At 39.6% G+C, this 20,508-nt stretch overlaps 1 protein-coding gene across 1 annotated transcript in view; it reads left to right on the top strand.

The window, feature by feature from the left end:
* BARD1 (BRCA1 associated RING domain 1) overlaps positions 1-20,508 on the top strand; it is a 78,400-nt gene that overhangs the window by 40,259 nt on the left and 17,633 nt on the right. Inside the window, exons 7-8 of the mRNA XM_066345860.1 lie at positions 10,446-10,551; positions 20,162-20,294. Coding sequence (XP_066201957.1) covers positions 10,446-10,551; positions 20,162-20,294 — 239 coding nt within the window. The remainder of the gene's footprint in view (positions 1-10,445; positions 10,552-20,161; positions 20,295-20,508) is intronic.

Raw genomic sequence — 20,508 nt, 5'->3', positions numbered from 1 at the left:
TTACTATTAAATCAGTATTAAAAACAAAGATCTTTCTTCCCGTTATTTTATTATTTTATAAGAAGACTATATTTTATTTTATTAAATAATTCTCACCTTATACTGAGATAATGATAGACTTTTTGCCTATTGATGTCATTGATAAATTTTTAAATATTAAACCATGTTGTGGCCCTGGCTGGTTGGCTCAGTAGTAGAGTATCAGCCCAGCATGTGGATGTCCTGGGTTCGATTCCTGGTCAGGGCACACAGGAGAAGCAACCATCTGCTTCCCTACTCCTTCTGCTCCCCGTTCTCCCTCTCCCTCTCCCTCTCCCTCTCCCTCTCCCTCTCCCTCTCCCTCTCCCTCTCCCTCTCCCTCTCCCTCTCCCTCTCCCTCTCCCTCTCCCTCCCCCTCTCCCTCTCCCCCTCTCCCCCTCTCCCCCTCTCCCTCTCCCCCTCTCCCCCTCTCCCCCTCTCCCCCTCTCCCCCTCTCCCCCTCTCCCTCTCCCTTTCCTCCTCTCCCGCAGTCATGGCTGTATTGATTCGAGTGTATAGGCCCTGGGCACTGAGGCTGGCTCTGTGGAGCCCTCTCCAGGTGCCAAAAGTAGCTCGGTTGCGGGCATGGCTCAGATGGGCATACCATCAGCCCCAGACGGGCGTTGTCAGGTGGATCCCGGTCGGGGTACATATGGGAGCCTTGTTTCTCTTATCTTCCCTTCTCTCACTTAGAAAAGAAGAAAAACAAAACAAAAAACATGTTGCACTCCTGGGACAAACTTAACTTGGTATAGTGTGTTATTTTTTTCTTTTTTTGGGGTAAGATTTTATTTATTGATTTTAAAGAAAGGATAGAGAGAGAGAAAGGCAGAGGGGGAGCAGAAAGTATCAATTCATAGTTGTTGCTTCTTGTATGTACCTTGACCGGGCAAGCTTGGGGTTTCGAACCGGTGACTTCAGCCTTCAGGTCAGTCAGTGCTTTATCCACTGTGCTACCACAAGTCAGGCGTGTGTGTTATTCTTAAACAAATACTTTACATTAAGTTTGTTAGGGTTTTGTTAAGACTTTTACATCCATAATCATAAGTTAGAATGATTTGTGGTTTTATCTTTAATTTTTTTGCCTTCAGATTTTGACATTAAAATTATACTCATAGCTTTTTTAAGGTATTAGGATGACCTCCACCTGATATATCATTCATGTATTTTGATAACTTGCATATTTAGTATTTGGAGAACTCTCCAATTGTGTTACAAGTAATTATCACTATGAAATGCTAATGTATTAATACTAGGCTACAGGTACTAAAAACCAGGTGGATTTTTGTGATGCTATTAAATTTATCCTTACATAGTTTCTCTCTATATATACATAAAAATGTGCCTATTTTGCAGTTGTTTCTGAAGCTGAGCTTTTTAGGAGGATGACCAGGAATATCATCTTAGAGATGCTTAGCACAGGGTACACCAGTGAGACAGACAGGGTCTGTGAGGAATGCCATCCCTAGTATAGTTCCCACTTGTATGTCAGTATTCAAACCCATAAAGCTTCATGCCTTCAATGTTGTGACAATTGCTTTGGGCTGAATTCTAAAAAGTACTTGGTGTCTACATACCCAGGGCCCTGTAAGCTAAAATAGGCTGTTAGGCCAGCATCATCTCCACTGTACCAGAGACATAAGGAAGTGATGGTTGTTAATGGACTTTCTATTAAAGCATGTTTCATTAAAGACCTATGGTGTCACCCAAATATAGATTCCTTCTTACTCAACATTTGATGTATTTTGATTGACTCTACACCTTTTCTGCTAGTGTAGAATTTTATTTGAATTATTTTAATTGAGGGTAAAGCAGACTTGTCGAGAGGAAATAAAGATTTTTGTAACTTAGCTTTGGGTGAGAGAAGAAAACCTGAGACAAAGAAAATCCAACCTTAGAGTTACTCTTTGATGTGTTTAGACAAAAGAAAGGGCTCGGGGATTCCTGTTAGAAAGTTTTATGTTCTGTTAGGTTTTGTTATTAAGTTGTCATGAATGGTGCTAATACCACGTGACTTTAAATGTTGGAAGAAGGCTCAACAGCTGTCTTCTCAGTAGTAATTTATAAGATGTAAATATAACTGAGAGCCATTTTGTAGCCCAGGGAGGGGGGAGAGTCAACAACTCAGTAATTTAATTAGGCATGGAATGATTATGGAAGGCCAGGCATACAAAGAAAGAAAGGAACACTATCTACTGCAAAGCCAAGAGAATCTAAAAGCATCTTACTGAATACTGGGGAAGGGAAATCTTGAAACCTTTGAAGCAAAGCAGGATAACTAGGAATTAGCCACAGAGAGCGTTAATTTAAAATACCGATACTCTTTATTTGCCATCTTCATTCTTTAATTTAAAAAATCTGGACCTTTCATAGGTTCACCAGTGAAGTCTCCCAACCCTATTTTTTTCCCATAGAAGCTGTGATCTTCAACTATGACTTTTCCTACTGCCAGGTTTTTGGGCCCTAAATCATTATGATTATGGAGGAAATAGGTATACAATAGAAGGTCATATATCTACTTGAGACTTTTATCTTTTGCTTTGATTTAATTTTAAAATTCTAACACCTTTCTGTTTGTTTTTTTTAAATCGCATTTTACATAGAAAAGTTGATTATGTGCTTTGAACTTCTATGTAAACTTTGGCATTTTTAAAGTGCATCTTGCATTTCAATTTAATTTTAATTCATTTAACTCTGAACTTGTGTTTTAATGAGATGTACCTCTAGCGAGCTAAAATAAGAGTCCATTACCCAAGAGGGAAATTACTTCTATTTTAATCTCAGATAATGAGAAAAAGGTCCAGATCTTCTATACTTCTTTGTTGCCTGAGAATATTTCTGTTGATAACTGTTCAAAACATCATGGCCGAGCTTCTGCCCCACTGCCTTCTTTCCACCCGTGTCCTCAGTGGACCCCGAGACAAGAGCTCTTCCAGTTCCATCAAAACTATTCTGAGTGCATGGAAATGATCATATGCTTCTCTTTTTTTTAGATATTTAGTTTTGCTTTCGACACTTGCTCTGCCATTAGCAGAGTTTCCTTGGAAGGATGTAGAATTCTTAATTAGAGAATATTATATGGACCATTGGTTCTTTCAGTTGCCTTACCTAATTTTTAAAATACTAATCTCCTACAACAGAGATAATTTATGTTTTATGGCTTAAAAAAAACATGTTGCACTTTTGAATTTCTGTGCTTTTCTTTGCTTCACAGAAAGCCAAGTGACTTGAAAATTAGAACCTATGTGCTTGTAATTTCATGGTCATTCATAAGGATTTCATTCGTGGACTGGCTCCTGTCAGGTGTGAGAGGTTTAGCATTAGTAAAAATGCCTTTTTGCGTATGTGGTTTTGGGATTAATTGGTCTGTATGTGCCAAGTGCCAGTTAAAATTTGCCCATCTCTCCCTCCCTCCCTTGTAATAGTGGTGTAACTCATCATAGGCACAGTTGTAGGCAGGTCCTATTTGTCATTCTTGAGGGGAAAAAGACATTAAGAGGTGATACTATATTCTGAACTCCCTTTTGGCGTAAATTGTTAAACATTCGATAAGTTTAATCATTTGATAAGTATTTCTTTTTCATCAGGTTTAGTGATCAAAAAGAATCCTAGTGAAGAAAAGTATTTTCAGGGCCATCTAGTACTACTGTTTGTCTATAGATTTGTACCATACAGGAAAATGAGTATCTCTTTCTATTTTAATGTTGTTAAGACAACAGGCTTCTATATTTTTTTCTTGGTTAACCTCCAAATTATCATTATAGAGCATGCATGAAGTATATTATAAAGCTGGGGAAATGAAGATACGAGTCAGTACTACAGATACAACTTACGTTCCTTATCTTCATTCTGTATGTCTTCCAAAAATGCAAATCTGTTATTAACAGCTAGCAGTCATTGAACTTTCACTGTCTACTAGGTGCTGTTTTATGAATTTATTTGGTCCTTACCACAGTCTTATAAAGTAGGTTATATTATTGTTCCCATTTTATACATGAGAAAACAGGCACAATAGGTTAAGTACCTCTTCTGAATTCACACAACTGTTGAGTGGGGGAGCTGGAATCTAAATCCAGGCCCTCCGAGTCTGTGACCCCAGCCCTTAACCACCGTGCTGTACTGTTGCCATCCCTCCTGCGGACAGCCGTTTAGGGAGCTCGCTGTTCAGGGCTGCTTGTCCTCGGGTCCAGTCCAGCTCCACCAGCACCCTTTTGTTCTTACTCCGCTCACAGCGTACTCGCGTAACACCCCGTTCCCCTGCACCTTCTCTCTCTCTTTCTCTGTGTCTCTCCCTCTTTTCTTTTTCTGTCTTCCTTGCTCTTCTCTCTCTCTCTTCCTTTTTTGGTGTTCTAGATTGCCACACTGGCTCGCTTCAGGGCCTTTGCCATACTTTCAAGTCCTTCCTGTTTGCTTCCCTGTGTTTGTCCCTCTGAGCTCTGAGAGCAGAAACTGCCTTTTATCCCGTCGGTTCTTTAGTGACGAAAAAGTGTTCTTAGAGGTACTTGTTGAATGAATATTTGCCAAGCTGATTACCATGTGATATTTGCAACTTCCCCTCATGTGTATCTACTACATATACTCATTCTGTGTTAAGTAAAAGTAATAATTAAATGATTATTGCTAGTGCTGGTATTGTATATGTATATTATCATATACAGCCTGTTTTACATAGAATCTATTAATTTGCATCAGTAGCAGTGATCCTCAAGTATTTCGTAGTAGCTTTTAATAGCAAAAAGCAGTAACTGACCCTGGCCGATTGGCTAGTGCCCAGGTCGGCAAACTGAGGCTCGCGAGCCACATGCGGCTCTTTGACCCCTTGAATGTGGCTCTTCCACAAAATACCACGTGCAGGTGCTACCTCGATAAGGAAAAAAAAGATATAGTTTTTTTTTGTTTGGTTTTTTTTTTTTTTGTATTTTCTGAAGTTGGAAATGGGGAGGCAGTCAGACAGACTCCCGCATGCGCCCGACTGGAATCCACCCGGCATGCCACCAGGGGGCGATGCTCTGCCCATCTGGGGCGTGGCTCTGTTGCAACCAGAGCCATTCTAGCACCTGAGGCAGAGGCCACAGAGCCATCCTCAGCACCCGGGCCAACTTTGCTCCAATGGAGCCTTGGCTGCGGGAGAGGAAGAGAGAGACAGAGAGGAAGGAGAGGGGGAGGGGTGGAGAAGCAGATGGGCGCTTCTCCTGTGTGCCCTGGCCAGGAATCGAACCCGGGACTCCTGCACGCCAGGCCGACACTCTACCACTGAGCCATCCAGCTAGGGCCTACCTATATAGTTTTAAGTTTAAAAAATTTAGCTCTCAAAAGAAACTTCAGTCATTGTACTGTTGATATTTGACTCTGTTGACTAATGAGTGCCGACCACTGGGCTAGTGGATAAAGCGTGGGCCTGGTGTAAGGATGTTCTGGGTTCGATTCCCGGTCAGGACACACATGAGAAGCGACCATCTGCTTCTTCTCCCCTCCCTTCCTCTTCCCTCTCTCCCTCTCTTCCCCTCCCGCAGGCACTGGCTCCATTGGTTTGAGCTTTGGCCCTTGAACTTGGGTCTGGGCGCTGAGGATAGCTTGGTTGATTTGAGCATGGGCCACAGATGGGGTTGCCGGATGGATCCCAGTTGGGGTGCATGTGAGAGTGTGTCTCTCTATCTCCCCTCCTGTCACTTGGAAAAAAAGCAATAACGGAGGAACTCTTGGATCTTCTGCCAAGATTTTAAATTAAGTTTAAAATCTTCAGTCATATCATTAAGTTTCATATGAAATATATTTTCCAAATTATGATGGCAAATCACAGCTAAAGGAATAGAGGAGGAACACATTAGAGTAAAATGGTAACCTTTGCCAATGTACTATGTTGTGAAGGGACAGGAAATAAATTCAGAATCGAAAAGATACCTTCTTGGTTAGTGATTATGTAAAATGCTTCAACAATCAGAAAAAGACCATTTTTAGGATTTAAATTTTTTTTTAATTCATTTTAGAGAGGGGGGGGGAGCTGGAAGCATCAACTCCCATATGTGCCTTGACCAGGCAAGCCCAGGGTTTCGAACCGGAGACCTCAGCATTTCCAGGTGGACGCTTTATCCACTGCGCTACCACAGGTCAGGCCAATTTTTAGGATTTAGTATAGATAAAGCATATCATCTGTGTTATCACTTGGGATTCACTGAGTTATAAGATAGAAGAGGCTTTCTTTGATAGGACATTAAGAGAACTCAGCTGTCAAAAGTGGTACATATTGTTAATACTGTCATGCACTACATGGAAATTGCAGTGAAGATGCTGATGTTTTTCTGTGTTCTGACCATAGCCTTCATTATATTGGTGTTGCACTGGCCCATAGAGTTTCACTGGTAGACGCTTGTGCCTTTCCACTTTCCCAGCTATATGCTGTCTTTGTCTCTAATGCCATTGGTTTATGCCTGATTATTCCGTCAGTCTTCTATATTGTATTTAGTTCCTACACGTGAGCACACAGGGATTCGACTCTAGCTGTGATAGAAGGCTTTCTTCCAGTAATTCCATTCTTTCAACAGTCATGTTGGTCACTCCTTCCACAGGCCCTTCGTGTTGATCCACTCAACTCCAGTTTCCAGTCCTGTGGGTTCAAGGCTGTTTGCTAGTGTGTATTGTTTACCTTCTCTGGGCTCCGTGTCATATTTCACTTCATTACTTGTACTTGGTTTATTCTTTATCAGTTTTACTTACCTGTTGAATGTGTACTTATCCTCAGGAAGATTACAGTCAGGGACAGTATTTTCCAAGTCTTAGGTATTTCTCCAAAATACATAGTTTACATATTAAGGCTTTAGGTTAAAGTAGGTCAGAAAATAGTAATATGCTAAGTTTAAGAACATTTAGAAAAAAATCAGTTTATAAGGTCCCTTGGTAACCCACTCTAAGGAAATTGTTGATGTTTAACTTGTATCTGTGGTTAAACATCAGAACTAACAGATGAAGACTTGACCTGGGGGGGCAGGGTGACCACACAGTCCAGTGCACAGAGGTGTTTTGTGGATCAGGCACCTGATGCCTGTATGATTTTGTTAACTAGTGTCACCACAATAAATTCAATTAAAAAACTCTTCCCTATGTGGTAATGGAGAATAACAGGTTTATTACTGCCTTCAATCAATAGTCACATTGATAGTCTCTTGTGCTTGTGACATGTATCTTTCCCCCATGTATTACCTGTTTTTTATTTATTTTTTTTAATTTTTTTTTTAATTTTAATTATTTATTTATTTATTCATTTTTAAAGAGGAGAGAGAGACAGAGAGGGAGAGAGAGGAGAGAGACAGAGAGAGAGAAGGGGGGAGGAGCCAGAAGCATCAACTCCCATATATGCCTTGACCAGGCAAGCCCAGGGTTTCGAACCAGCGACCTCAGCATTTCCAGGTCGACATTTTATCCACTGTGCCACCACAGGTCAGGCATATTACCTGTTTTTTAAAAAAGAATAAAGATAAGTCATGTACATTTTAAACTGATATTTTACATAAAGTCTATAAGCAAAGTGTTATTTAGTCCATTAAAATATGTCATTATAGGGGGAAAAATTGTGACTTTCTTTTGTGCTCCCATAATGAAGGAGAAATCTTACATATGCCCTGTCATTTCTTGCTTTGGTTGTTTTTCTTTAAAAATTTTTATTTACTTTATTGGAGTGACATTGGTTAATAAGGCTGTACAGGTTTCAGATGTACAGTCCTCTAACTTATCATCTACCCTCTATCTTCCTTCACCTCCCCTGACCCCTTTCCCTCCTGCAATGCCCACACTTTTTCTGTGTCTATAAATTTTTCTCTTTTCTTAATCCCTTCACCTTAATCCCAGCCCCCAACCCCATCCCCTCTGACAGCTGTCAGTCTGTTCTCTGTATCTGTGAGTCTGTCTCTGTTAGTTTATTTTGTTAATTAGATTCCACATGTGAGTGTAATTATATTGTACTTGTATTTCTCTACCTGGCTTATTTCACTTAGCATAATAATCTCCAGGTCCATCCATGCTGTTGTAAAATGTTTTGGGCTTTTGAAGGTGCCACTTAAAATCCTGTGTGTAATTCCAAATTTCAGTGGTGCACTACACAGCAGACGCGTGACAGGATTTAATAGGCTCCATCTCCCATGATGCAGGGCTGAGGTAACCGATTATCTTTCAAACTGCAGCTTTTATAATGTGCGGTTCTCCAGTTCATTAGCAATGCAAGAGGGCTAAGGGCCTAGTGAATTGTGTATAAGCAAAAACCCGCCTTAATCTAAGTAGAGGAAACACATGTTTAAAGGCCAGATGAGACAGTAAGCTTTGTGTAGTAAGGCTGTAAATGTAAATTAGAATCCTACTAGACACTTTTCGAAGCAGTTCTTTAGACAGTAAAGGCATTTACAAGGCCATTTTTTTTATTTGTTAGTTTTTGGTTTAAGTTCTCACTAGCTAGTGGATGGTCGTGGTACTTTGGGTAGTACTTCCATTAACATTTTTTTCATGTTGTTAGAATGGACTTAATTTGTATTTGTATAAAGTAAGTTTGCAACGGTTATTATGCATTAAAGTGTACATAATTGGGCTCTTAAATTTTATTTCTTTAAAGTGTAAATTCTACACTTGTCTCTGTTAAAAAGTCCTTATGTGTGCAGTGATATTTTTGCTGTCATATAGTGTGACTTTTGTTGTTTTTATTCATTTTTGCACTTGGTGGGTTAAGACATAGAATATTGGTTTTTTAACTTATATCTATTTTTTGATTGTCATACTTACAGAGTATGTTTGTGAAGAGATTGTGTATTTGGTATGTGGGCATAATAATTTAGGGAATGAAATTGAGAAGTATCAAGTACAGTGATGAGATCAGCTACCTCTGAAATGAGCTGAGATTGTTTGCTCTAACTATATGGGAATTTATGAGGATCCAAATTCCAGGGCAGTGACTCTTGTCACTTCGTTGTAAATCAGAAAGCTGAAACACGATTGTAGTATAACTTGTTTGAAAAAAGACTTGCCAGAGAGAGGTTACACATTACTGGATGTGGGCATAAAGGGGAATCTGAGAATACAAATTTAGCGGTGTTTACCCAGCTCTGTCCCAGTAAGAAAGGTGACAGAGCCTGATACTCATGAATTATGAATTAGCAGTCATTAGGGAAACATTTACTGTGGTTCATTTTTTTTTTAATCCACTAGTTTTCTTTTCCTATTCTGCTATTAGTATTGCTGTCTCCAAGGTCATTGAAGACCTTGTTCTAACCCTACTAGCTACTTCTGTCTCTTCTCTCTGTGTCTCTCATCGGTATCTTCCATGCCCCATCAGAGGTGACACCTGCCTCCTCCTCTCCCCTAATGTTTCACTCTGTTTCCTTCCAGCTCTTTTCTACACATCAATACAATTGTAAAGACCGGTACTATACTGTGTTTATCATTTTATATTCTGTCTAACATTGTATTTTCATGTGAACTTCAGTCACCATTATATGGATATACCATAATCTTAAAAACCATAAAAGGTTATAAAAGAATTGCTCATTTTAGAAAACTTTCTGCCATAGTGTAGTATATTAAATAATTTTGAAACCATATGTAAGAAAGTGGGATAGTAGACAAAAGTTACATAGTTTTTACAGTTTACTCATAAATGAAAGAATAATGCTGGGCAATAACGAGTCTTACTATAACGGACAAGGAAAATGTGACCTCAGGTCATTGGAACGTTGTCTCTGTTTTCAAAACTGTGAAAGAGCAGAGTCCCACTGTGTCTCTAAAGTCTCCTCCACCGTGATTCTTGGAATTTGAGAAGTAGTACATGGTAAGAAGTCTGTGTCACCTTTTTCTCTTGAACCCTTCCAGTTTGTTCTGTGATGACTGATTATTACAGATTATCATTTACATACATATTAAAGTTAAATATAAAAAGTGTCCTATGCTCTACTTTACTTATTAAATTGTTTATCATGTGGCATTAGTCATTTTTCTACTGGACGCAACTACCTATCCTGTGAAATTATCTAATTTTTGAATTTGTTTATATACATTATAGAGCTTGTAATTGCTATAGTAAATGATTTTTATTTGCATTTGAAAGCATCTCACACAGTGATTAATGATTATAAAGCTATATTTTAAGGTGTGAATATGAACATAGAAGAATACAGAGTTATGAACAAAATCATCTGGAACAGTGTGCTATATTCAACTGAAAATAACCCCGTAATGGTCTGGTGTCACATTAAAACTTCACCTCTTTTTCCATGAATTCAGCAGCTGCTGATACTTGATCCTTATGCTTTATATGAATTCTGAGTCATTTATTTTAATAAACTAATGTATCATTAAGGAAGTTGAAAAACTGTTTTGCTAGTGCACCCATTTAGTTAAGAATCAAGTCACATATTTTATTTACTTAAACCAATCTGTACTTATTTTACCAGTAACATATTTGGTCTGCGACCTGTGGATTGTGCAGACAGTGACACTATGAAATCGCTGTTGCTGCTACCAGAGAAGAATGAATCATCAGCCAGCCATTGCTCAGTAGTAAGTATGGATTTCACCTTGGAGAATTTATAACTTTTATTGAAATTGGTTATAAAAGGAGCATAATGGAAAAATTTCCAGTTAGCAAACTGTTTTCATTCACTAAGCAATTATTGATCACTTCTTGTATATTAGGTATTGTGAGTTTGAAGAAGTAATAGGGATAAATGTATCAACAAGTATTTGTTGACCCCCCTGCTCTGTATTTTAGGCAGCACTTGTATGCAATAAATGGGACTGCTAGAATTCTTATTCTCAACGAGCTTACTTACTAGTGAGAGATAGGAAACAGATTGTAAGTGTGTAAGCTAATATACTATAAGTAAATGAATCCCAGGAACTTATTAATGAGTGCTGTGAAGAAGTTCTGTGGAGTGTTGTTTACTGGAAGTGGTGGGCTCCGGAACAAACACTGCACTTAATAAGGGTCACTGAGGAGAGCCTTTAAGGAACTGTGATTTGATTTGACACCTGCACGAGGAGAGGAGGCAACAGGTTTATATCCAGAGGGCAAGTGTCCCGGCAGAAGGTACAGCAAGCATATAGACCTCTCAGTGGATGAGCTGGTCATACTTGAAGCTTAGAGAGAGGGTCGTTATTACTGGGAACTAGTGAGTGTCTAAAGAAAAACTACTTAAAGGATTTAAAGCAAAGGAATGATAATTTATACTTTAGAAAGTTCATTGTAGCTGCTTTGTAATAGAGAGACTGGGTGGGGGGCAAGAATGGAAGCAAGGAGATTATGTAGGGCTGTTCATGGTGAGGGGTAGGGATGCCGTGAATACCTGAATTAAGGTAATAGTGGAGAGGGTGAGGAGTAATGAGGGTTAGTATATATGTTTGAATTAATGCCAACACAATTTTCTGATGGATTATCAATGAGGTGTGGGGGAAGAATAGAGTTGATATGAGTGTAGCAGTGGAGTAGATGATGGTACCATTTGTTGCTGTGGAGAAGGAAATTAATTGTTTGCCAGTTTGATGCCTTATATGACATCAAATGAAGACATTGACTAGACAGTTGCCCATTTGAGTCTAGCTTAGAGAGATGCAAGTCAGAGATAAAGTGCAAAGAATGCCTATTCTTTCAGAGCCTGCAGTTTAGTGGGGAATATAGGTGTAAAAAATGTATCACACAAGTAATACATTTATAATAGAAAGCCATACAAATGTACAGTAGAATCCTAGAGAAGAAAGAAGGTAACTTCAGGAGCAGTTAGGGATTGTCTGCAGAGAAGGTCACAGAGAACATACCTAAGACCTCTGGGAAGCCTTCAAAGGGAAGGCTTTAGTGAGGTATCTAATAGAATGCTGTTGCTATAAAGAATTCCTACAACTCAGTAACAGGAAAACAGTATAATTAAAACACAGGCAGAGAATCTGATTTTTTTTCAAAGACGAATACACATGGTCAATAGTTATATGAGAAGATGCTCAGTGTGGACTCATCATTGGGAAAATGCAAATCAAAACCAAAATGAGAATCATACCTGTTAGAATGGCTATTATTAAAAAGACAAGAAATAAGTGTTAGAGAAAAGGGAACCCTTATGTACTGTTGGTCAAAATGTAAATTAGTGAAGCCACTATGGAAAAATAGTATGGTTGTTTTTCAAAAATTAAAAATAAAACTACCGTATGATTCCACTTCTGGGTATTTATCTGAAGGAAACAAAACACTTACTTGAAAAGATACAAGCAACTCTATGTTCCTTGCAGTATTATTCATGATAGCCACGATGTGGAAGCAACTTAAATGTCCATTGTTGGATAAATGTATTAAGTAAAGAAAAATATATACATATGCATACACATATGCTTCCCTATGTGGAATGGAATAATTTTCAGCCATGAAAACAAACGAAAGCTTGCCGTTTGTGACAACATGGATGGACATTGAGGGCATCATGCTAAGTGAAATAGAGAAAAACAAATACTGTATGATCTCACTTATTATGAAATCTAAAGGCAGCCCCCACCCAACCAAACAAAACAAACAAAAAAATCCTGAGCTCTAGGATACAGAGAACGAGTTGAAAGTTGCTAAGAGAGTAGATCTTAAAAGTTCTCATCACAAGAAAAAAAGTTTTATAATGGTGTATGGTGGTAGATGTTAACTACATTTACTGTGGTGATCATTTTACAACATATACATATGTCAAGTCATGTTATGTACCTGAATCTAATACATATAATGTTATATGTCAGTTATATCTTAATGTTTTAAAAAAATAATGTTATTAGCTGCAAATAACAAAACTTTCACACAAATGCTTAAAGACATTGTATATCTTATACAAAGATAATCCCAACATAGGATAGCTTTTCACTTGGTGAGTTCAGCAGTTAACCTACACCAAAGCCCCAAGTTTACTGTCTTTCCCCTTTGCCATCCTCAGCTCTGTCCTCACTAATCTCCTCCTATGGGTTATAGAGTGATTGCCACAGTTCCAGATGGGAGTGTCCAGAGTTAAAAGAAGGATGAAAACCCTTCCCAGAAGCCTTCCAGTGGACTTCCCTTACATTTCACTGGTCAGAACTGGTCACACGCTTGGTTTTTTGTTTTTGTTTTTTTTTAAATGCACAGAAAATTTTATTTGTATTTTAAGTCCAAATTTAGGAATGGACAACTATTGGAGGTCAGTAAGGTTTCCAGGTAAATTAATCTATAAATAATTATCAACAATAGCCTTCCTCTACATGACCAGTTATCAATAAAGCAATGGGAAGGGAACGCTAAAGGCCTAATGAAGAAAGTGAGTGAATGAAGGAGATCCACGGATTGGTACAACTTTCGTTTTCTGTCCAGTCTCTGACTCTTGAGAGGCTGGATCAGAGATCTTAAGGCTAACTCCGCCTGCAGCCCCAGCTTCCCTGCATCTGGCACCTGGACCTGTCCCCACTTTGAGCCTGCCTCTCAGAATATTCAACCAAGACTCGCCTTATAGGACTAGTCAATCAAACCTCGCCTGCTGACCTAGTCCGGTCCCAAGTCCATGCAACTCCAACTGCGCATCTCTCCCGGGACAAAACTAACCATTCTCCATTCTCCATTGGAAATGGCCATCTCCCAGTCCTCCGCCCCTCCTTGCCCTTCCCGGCCAATGTACCCTTATTTTCCAGCTTCTCAGGCCCCACCCCTCACACACTTGGTTTTGAAATACATCATGGTTCATGGTTAAAGATACTCTCTGTCCTTGAAGAGTGGTGTCTGAACAAAATTGGGGTTCTCATAATGTGTAGGAAGTGAAGAATGGATTTTAAGTGACAACCAACATTGTTCACTGCAGTCAGGTATACAAAGTGAGGATGGCAGTCCCGTATTGGGAACAGCTGCTTGGAGACAAGGAAGCATACAGGACCCTGGAAGTCTGAGAAACTAGAGCTTAGTGTGAGGACCGTAAAGTGTGTGTCAGAGGACGTTTACAGTGAAGAGCTGGGTTGGGATCAGGTTGTAAAAGGCCTTGAAATCCCTAAGGAGTAGTGTAGACTTTATTTCCCTGGTTGCTGGGCCACTCTCGTGCGTTTTTAATAGAACGGGACCGTGCAGAAGTTAGGTAGGAGTGGGACGAGACTGAAGACTGGTTAGGAGGCTGTTGTGGTGCAGCCTGGGTGTGCTATGGTCAGGACTGGAAATGCAGGTTGTGGCGGCGGCATGGGATGGGGAGGATAAGGAGGATAGAGAGAGGTGGATGGTGAACTCACTATATTTAGCAAGTGCTCACAAGGGGCAAATATGAGAAAGGGGTATATTGACATGTACAGTGTGTCCGTAAAGTCATGATGCACTTTTGACTGGTCACAGGAATGCAGCAGAAGATGATAGAAATGTGAAATCTGCACCAAATAAAAGGAAAACTCTCCCAGTTTCATACCTATTCAGTGCAGTTCGATGTGGGCTCCATTTGTTGCCCTACACACATCCAAATGATAGTGAAGTTCTTGCCACACACGGGTAAGGATGTCTGGTGTAACAGAGTGAATAACGTCTGTGATTCTCTGTTTTAAGTGATTAATGTCTGTGGTGCTTCGTTATAAATGCGCCGATATTCACGTTGCACTTTGGTCATGGATTCAAATTTAGCGAGCCACAGAACACATTGAACTTTCCTCTGTACCGTCCACATCTCGACTGGCATGGCCGTGGGCTGCTCCGCTGTATACACAGTGTTACATCATCATCTGCGCACTCACACATGCTGCCACATCATCCTACAGAAACTGGGAGGGTTTTCCTCTTTTTTTGTATTTTTCTGAAGTTGGAAACGGGGAGGCAGTCAGACAGACTCCTGCATGCTCCCTACTGGATCCACCCGGCATGCCCACCAGGGGGCGATGCTCCGCCCATCTGGGGAGTTGCTCTGTTGTAACCAGAGCCATTCTAGTGCCTGAGGCAGAGGCCATAGAGCCATCCCCGGTGCCCGGGGCCAGTTTTGTTCCAATGGAGCCTTGGCTGCGGGAGGGGAAGAGAGAGACAGAGAGGAAGGAGAGGGGGAGGGGTGGAGAAGCAGATGGGCGCTTCTCCTGTGTGCCCTGGCAGGGAATCGAACCCGGGACTTCTGCACGCCAGGCCGATGCTCTGCCACTGAGCCAACTGGCCAGGGCAGGGTTTTCCTTTTATTTGGTGCAGATTTTACATTTCTGTCATCTTTTGTTGCTTTCCTGTGACCGGTCAAAAGTGCACCATGACTTTACAGACACACTGTAGAACCATTAGAGAAGACTTCTTGTCTAGTAAGTTCAGTGGTAATGAATTGAAAGACAACCGAGAAATCAGGTTAATTTCCTCATTTTAGCAAGGAGAAAGTTAAGACCTAGAAAGATTGTGATTTGCCTAGGGTTAATCAGCCATAAAAAAATTTTTTTTGAATGGATCGGATAGAACACAGATTATTTAAATCCTAGGTCAGTACTCATTCAGTCTCGGCATACTTAACAACTATAAATTGGCACTTATTTTATTCATTTGAACTTGAACTTTTCTGGCAGAACATAGCATAACTAAATTGCCATTTGCCAACATTCCTTTTATGTAAAAGCTGGAGAAAGATTATTTTAAATGTGTCATAAAATAAAGATATTTTTATGGTATTCTTGGAGTCTGAAGATGTTAATTCCCTTCAGAAAAGAGCAAAATGATTAAACTCCTAGTTCACCTATCCAATTACTATTGTTTTTATTAAATGTAGCAAACCTTTACTTTCTACATGTCACATGGCTGTGACCAGTGAATATTATTATTTACTCTTTTAATGGTATATGCTTGAATAACAAAAAGACAATGAATGATAACATTCTCTAAGTGGAAATGGAGGTTTTTTTATGTGCATTTTAAAATCTAAGCTATGGGATCTGCATTCCCCCAGTCACTACCTGACTGCCCTTTGTGCAATCTTTTTCTGCCACCTGGGCTGTCTTGCTGTATTTTGAATCCAGCAAACATGCCTCATTTCAGGTCTTTAGCACTAACTCTTGTCCCTGCCAGAGCAAACTTAGGGAACCAGATGTCCCTGTGACTCCTTGCTCTCCGCAGGTCCTGCTCCATTGTAGCCCTCCCGGGAGATATCTGTACTGCAGTATATTAACTAGCCCTGCCGGTGCTTCTTCCCCTGACCTTGCTTTGGCACCTGACATTTATATTTTGTTGATTTTTCTTCTCCAACTAGAATAGAAGCTATGTGAGGCCAGGCCCTTGCCTCTTTAGCTTGCCGTAGTAGCCCCAGCATGGAGATCAGTGTCTGGCAAATAGTGGATGATCAGTAAGTATATGTTGAACGTTGAATGTGACTACTGGAGGGTCATTCATGCTATAGGCTTGCCCCGGAAACACGCACAAGCCGAGTCAGGTCCTTCAGATCAGTGACTGTTAAGCCATCTGCAAGCTGCTTCAAGGAACATCGTGCAGAAGGGCAGAGGGGATGAGTGGGTGGATTTGCGCTCCTCTTCTTCCTGTTTAGAAATTTTGTTGTTCCAAGTAAAGCTTAATGGTTGTTGGAAATAATCTTTTAACTTGAGAAGTTTTTAAGTTTGAAGACTTAAGAAAAGCTGCTTGCCATGTTCACTTTGTGACTTCTCTGCCCATGATGCCTTTGAGCAGCAGCTCGTTTGTCCTTTTTCCTCTTTTCATAATTTTTAAACTCTATATTTGATACTTATTAAAAATAATTTAAGAAAGCATTCCATATCAAATTATCCTTTAAATAAGAGTTTAATGTCAGTGTATATCAGTGGTAGTCAACTTGGTCCTTACCGCCCACTAGTGGGCGTTCCAACTTTCATGGTGGGCGGTAGCGGAGCAACCAAAGTATAAATAAAAAGATTTAATTATAGTAAGTTGTTTTGTAAAGATTTATTCTGCCAAACTTAGCAAAAATCCGACATAAAGTACTTGGTAAGTAATTATTATTATATGCTTTAACTTGCTGTAACTCTGCTTTATAAATTTTATAAAGTAAAGTTACTTCCCTACTTTATCAATCACCATTACTGTGGAAGCGGTGGGCGGTTAGAAAATTTTACTACTAATAGAGATACAAAAGTGGGCAGTAGGTATAAAAAGGTTGCCTACCCCTGGTGTACATGGTATCTAATTGCTGTAAAACCAGAGTATTGAACCCCCTGGGATGTCTTGGATGTCTTTGGAACCTCGTGGTTCTTACACCTCTGCTTTTTCAAACCAGATGTCTCCCAGCCACCCCCCCCGACCCTTGCTCCTTGTGGCTTTGGCGGCTGTTTGCTTTACTTACTTTTAATAGTTTTATTATTGAATCTATTGGGGTGACATTGGTTAACAAAATTACACACGTTCTGGGTGTACATCCTATCACACATTGCCTGTGCATTGCACTGTGTTCACACCCCAATCCAGGCTCCTTCCATTTTGCCTTATTTTTTTTTTAAATAGCATTTCTTAACTATGAGATATTGGTGCCAGTTTCCATTTTTTTATTCAGATTTAAAAGCTGTGATAGGAAAAGGCCTGACCCACTTTGGCGCTTTCCTTGGGTTGGTAGAAATAGTATCATCGCCTATGTTTAGAATTTCACTTTTGTATTTTGTGTCGAGAACTAATTTAGCTGAAGTGGAGTTATGTAAATTGGAAAGTAATATATTCCATTTCAAGCTATTTTATGACACTTATTTGTATAACTGACAAGAATTATTGGAAGACTGTTTTTCTTTTTAATACTGCCATTGTACAGTAATTGAACAATTCATAAAGTAGACTGAGCTGTTTTCATGTGATGGAGTGTTTGGAATGTTTACCGCAGACGTGGTTGCATCATGTTCTAGTTTAGTGAAGAGGGAAGATACATGCACAGAGATGTGATGTAAATGTGTGTGTGATGTGCATGGCGTGTCCGGTAGAAATGCCTTTGCACCTTGAGCCGTAGAGCAACAAGTAATTTAGGAAGATGAACTTCTAAGTGCAAGCATCGCAATTTAAAGACTTATGAAAATCTTTTAAAAAATGTCTTGAATGCATACATAACACATGGTATTTTTTTTATTTAATGTATTTCATATGAGTGAGTTACTCAGACCAGTCTCTTCGTAGATATTTCAGATAAAATGTGGTAGGGTATCAGACTGGATAAATGATCACCACCCTGACAGGTGAAGTGAATGAATAAATATCAACTTTCTCTAATCTAGCTCCTGAGCTAGACTGGTGATCATACTGCCAGTGTTTCACCCATGTTCTTTGGAGCTTTGAGACCCCAGATGTCCAATATATATATATATGTACACACACATAGCAGGGCCCTGTGTCTTGTATTTGAACATTACAATACAAATATTGATCGACTTACGACCTATGCAACTTACAACCATTCGACTTTATGACTACAATCACTAGCCACAACTGCTCCGCGTCTGGCAGCGCAAGCATTGCCCAGCTGGGCATACGACAGTGCGGACCAGCTTCCAGCAGCACTACCATCTCCGCGTGCAGCATTTCAACTGTTATCCCAGACTCAGTTCAGCAATTTGTGTTTTGTGTCTTGGATATTTTTCATCAAACCCCTCCCAAGATGTCTACCAAGAGGAAATTGTCTTTGCAAATATTAAACCAGTTGTACTGGTAATGCAGTGTTTTACTTAAACCCGACAAATGTAAAAATAAGAAACAAAATGGTGTAGAGATGATACAAATGGCATAAAATGAACAAAGAAAATGATGATATATAACAATAATGAAAGAAAATTATGATAAAATATGACTTAAAGATTTTTATAACACCATTTCACAGTACTGTACATATAGCCTACTCAACTTATGACCAAATCATGTTACGACCGGTCTGTCGGAACCAATCGTGGTCGTAAGTCAAGCACTAGCTGTATTGTATTTGACTTTTTATCCTCTCGTACAGTAGTGTTGATTTACCTTTTCTTCATTGCTCAATCATTGCTTTGTTATCAGGTAGTTTTTGGCTAACATTCTAGTTCTAGTTATTAAATTTCTGTTGGCTACTATTGAATACACTATTTCATTGTGTTTTTGTTTTTTAATCTTTCCATTCTAATCTCTAATGCTATCCATTGGTGCCTTCTCTTTATTTTTGTCTTTTTTTGTCTTCTGTAATGCAGTGCTAGTCTTTCTACTGAAGTGAAAATATTAGACTTTGTTGGTAGAGTATATCTTTCCTTTTCATGAACTGTGTTGACTTAACTACTGTGTTGAAATCTGATCTAACTTGTATTCTCTGGTCTGCTTTTATTTTCTTGGTTTTGAAAGGTAACTGTCTTGATGTTAAAAATTTGTTTCTGTCTTTGAGATCATTGCTGCCTAAAAATCTTAGTTGTTGTTTTTTCCACATAATCTCAGTTTAAACTAAGTAGACCATGTTTGAGTTCAACTCTAGTGGAATAAGTTAATGGAGTGGAGATAGGGAATTGGTTATTTTTTATTTATTTTTTTTGTATTTTTCCGAAGCTGGAAACGGGGAGAGATAGTCAGACAGACTCCCGCATGCGCCCTACTGGGATCCACCCGGCACGCCCACTAGGGGGCGATGCTCTGCCCACCTTGGGGCGATGCTCTGCCCCTCCGGGGCGTCGCTCTGTCGTGACCAGAGCCACTCTAGCGCCTGGGGCAGAGGCCAAGGAGCCATCCCCAGCGCCCGGGCCATCTTTGCTCCAATGGAGCCTTGGCTGCGGGAGGGGAAGAGAGAGACAGAGAGGAAGGAGAGGGGGAGGGGTGGAGAAGCAGATGGGCGCCTCTCCTGTGTGCCCTGGCCGGGAATGGGAATTGGTTATTTTAAGTGGGTATTTTGAGTTACTTAAAAAAGGGCTTATTGGTAAAGAATTAAGTTGTAAAACCCTAAAAAGACCCAAATTAGAATCAACGAAACAAGATGCCCTGGGTATAAAAAGCTGTTCCGAAAATGTTTTATTTGGAGGAGGGATAAAGAAACAAAAATAATTATTTTAATGAACTGAGCATTAAGGTTTTAAGTGGTAATTCAAAGAAAATTATTGGTAATTAGTAGATAGAGTAAGCTAAGTAATGAAATTCAAGCTTACATCAAGAAAAGGTCAGTTTAATATCTTTCTCTGGTCTTTAAATGTTTGTAACACTGTGGCCTCCCCTCGTTATTAACAGGTGAACTCTGGTCCACGTAGAGACGGGCCTCTTGTCCTTGTAGGCAGCGGGCTTTCTTCAAAGCAGCAGATGAAGCTCAATGAACTGGCAACAATTCTTAAGGTTAAAAAATGTGCTGAGTTCGACAGTACAGGTGAAGATGCTTTATTTATTTTTGGTAGAAAAAAAATTTTAATAGTTAATTCCTTTGTAGAATTTTATTGTGATATGGCTATGTACTTTGAATCTTATAATCTAAAACATTTCTATAGTTACAAACTACTTACAGGCTTAATTTGTTTAGGAAATGTAAAGTTTGCAGCTTGGCCCTTAGTTTAGGACGAAACATGTCAGAAGAGCAAATTTAT

This window comes from Saccopteryx leptura, chromosome 7 (genome assembly GCF_036850995.1).
Source record: "Saccopteryx leptura isolate mSacLep1 chromosome 7, mSacLep1_pri_phased_curated, whole genome shotgun sequence".
NCBI classification, from domain to species: domain Eukaryota; kingdom Metazoa; phylum Chordata; class Mammalia; order Chiroptera; family Emballonuridae; genus Saccopteryx; species Saccopteryx leptura.
Note: the sequence above shows the minus strand (reverse complement) of the source record. Positions and strands in the feature narration are given on the sequence as shown.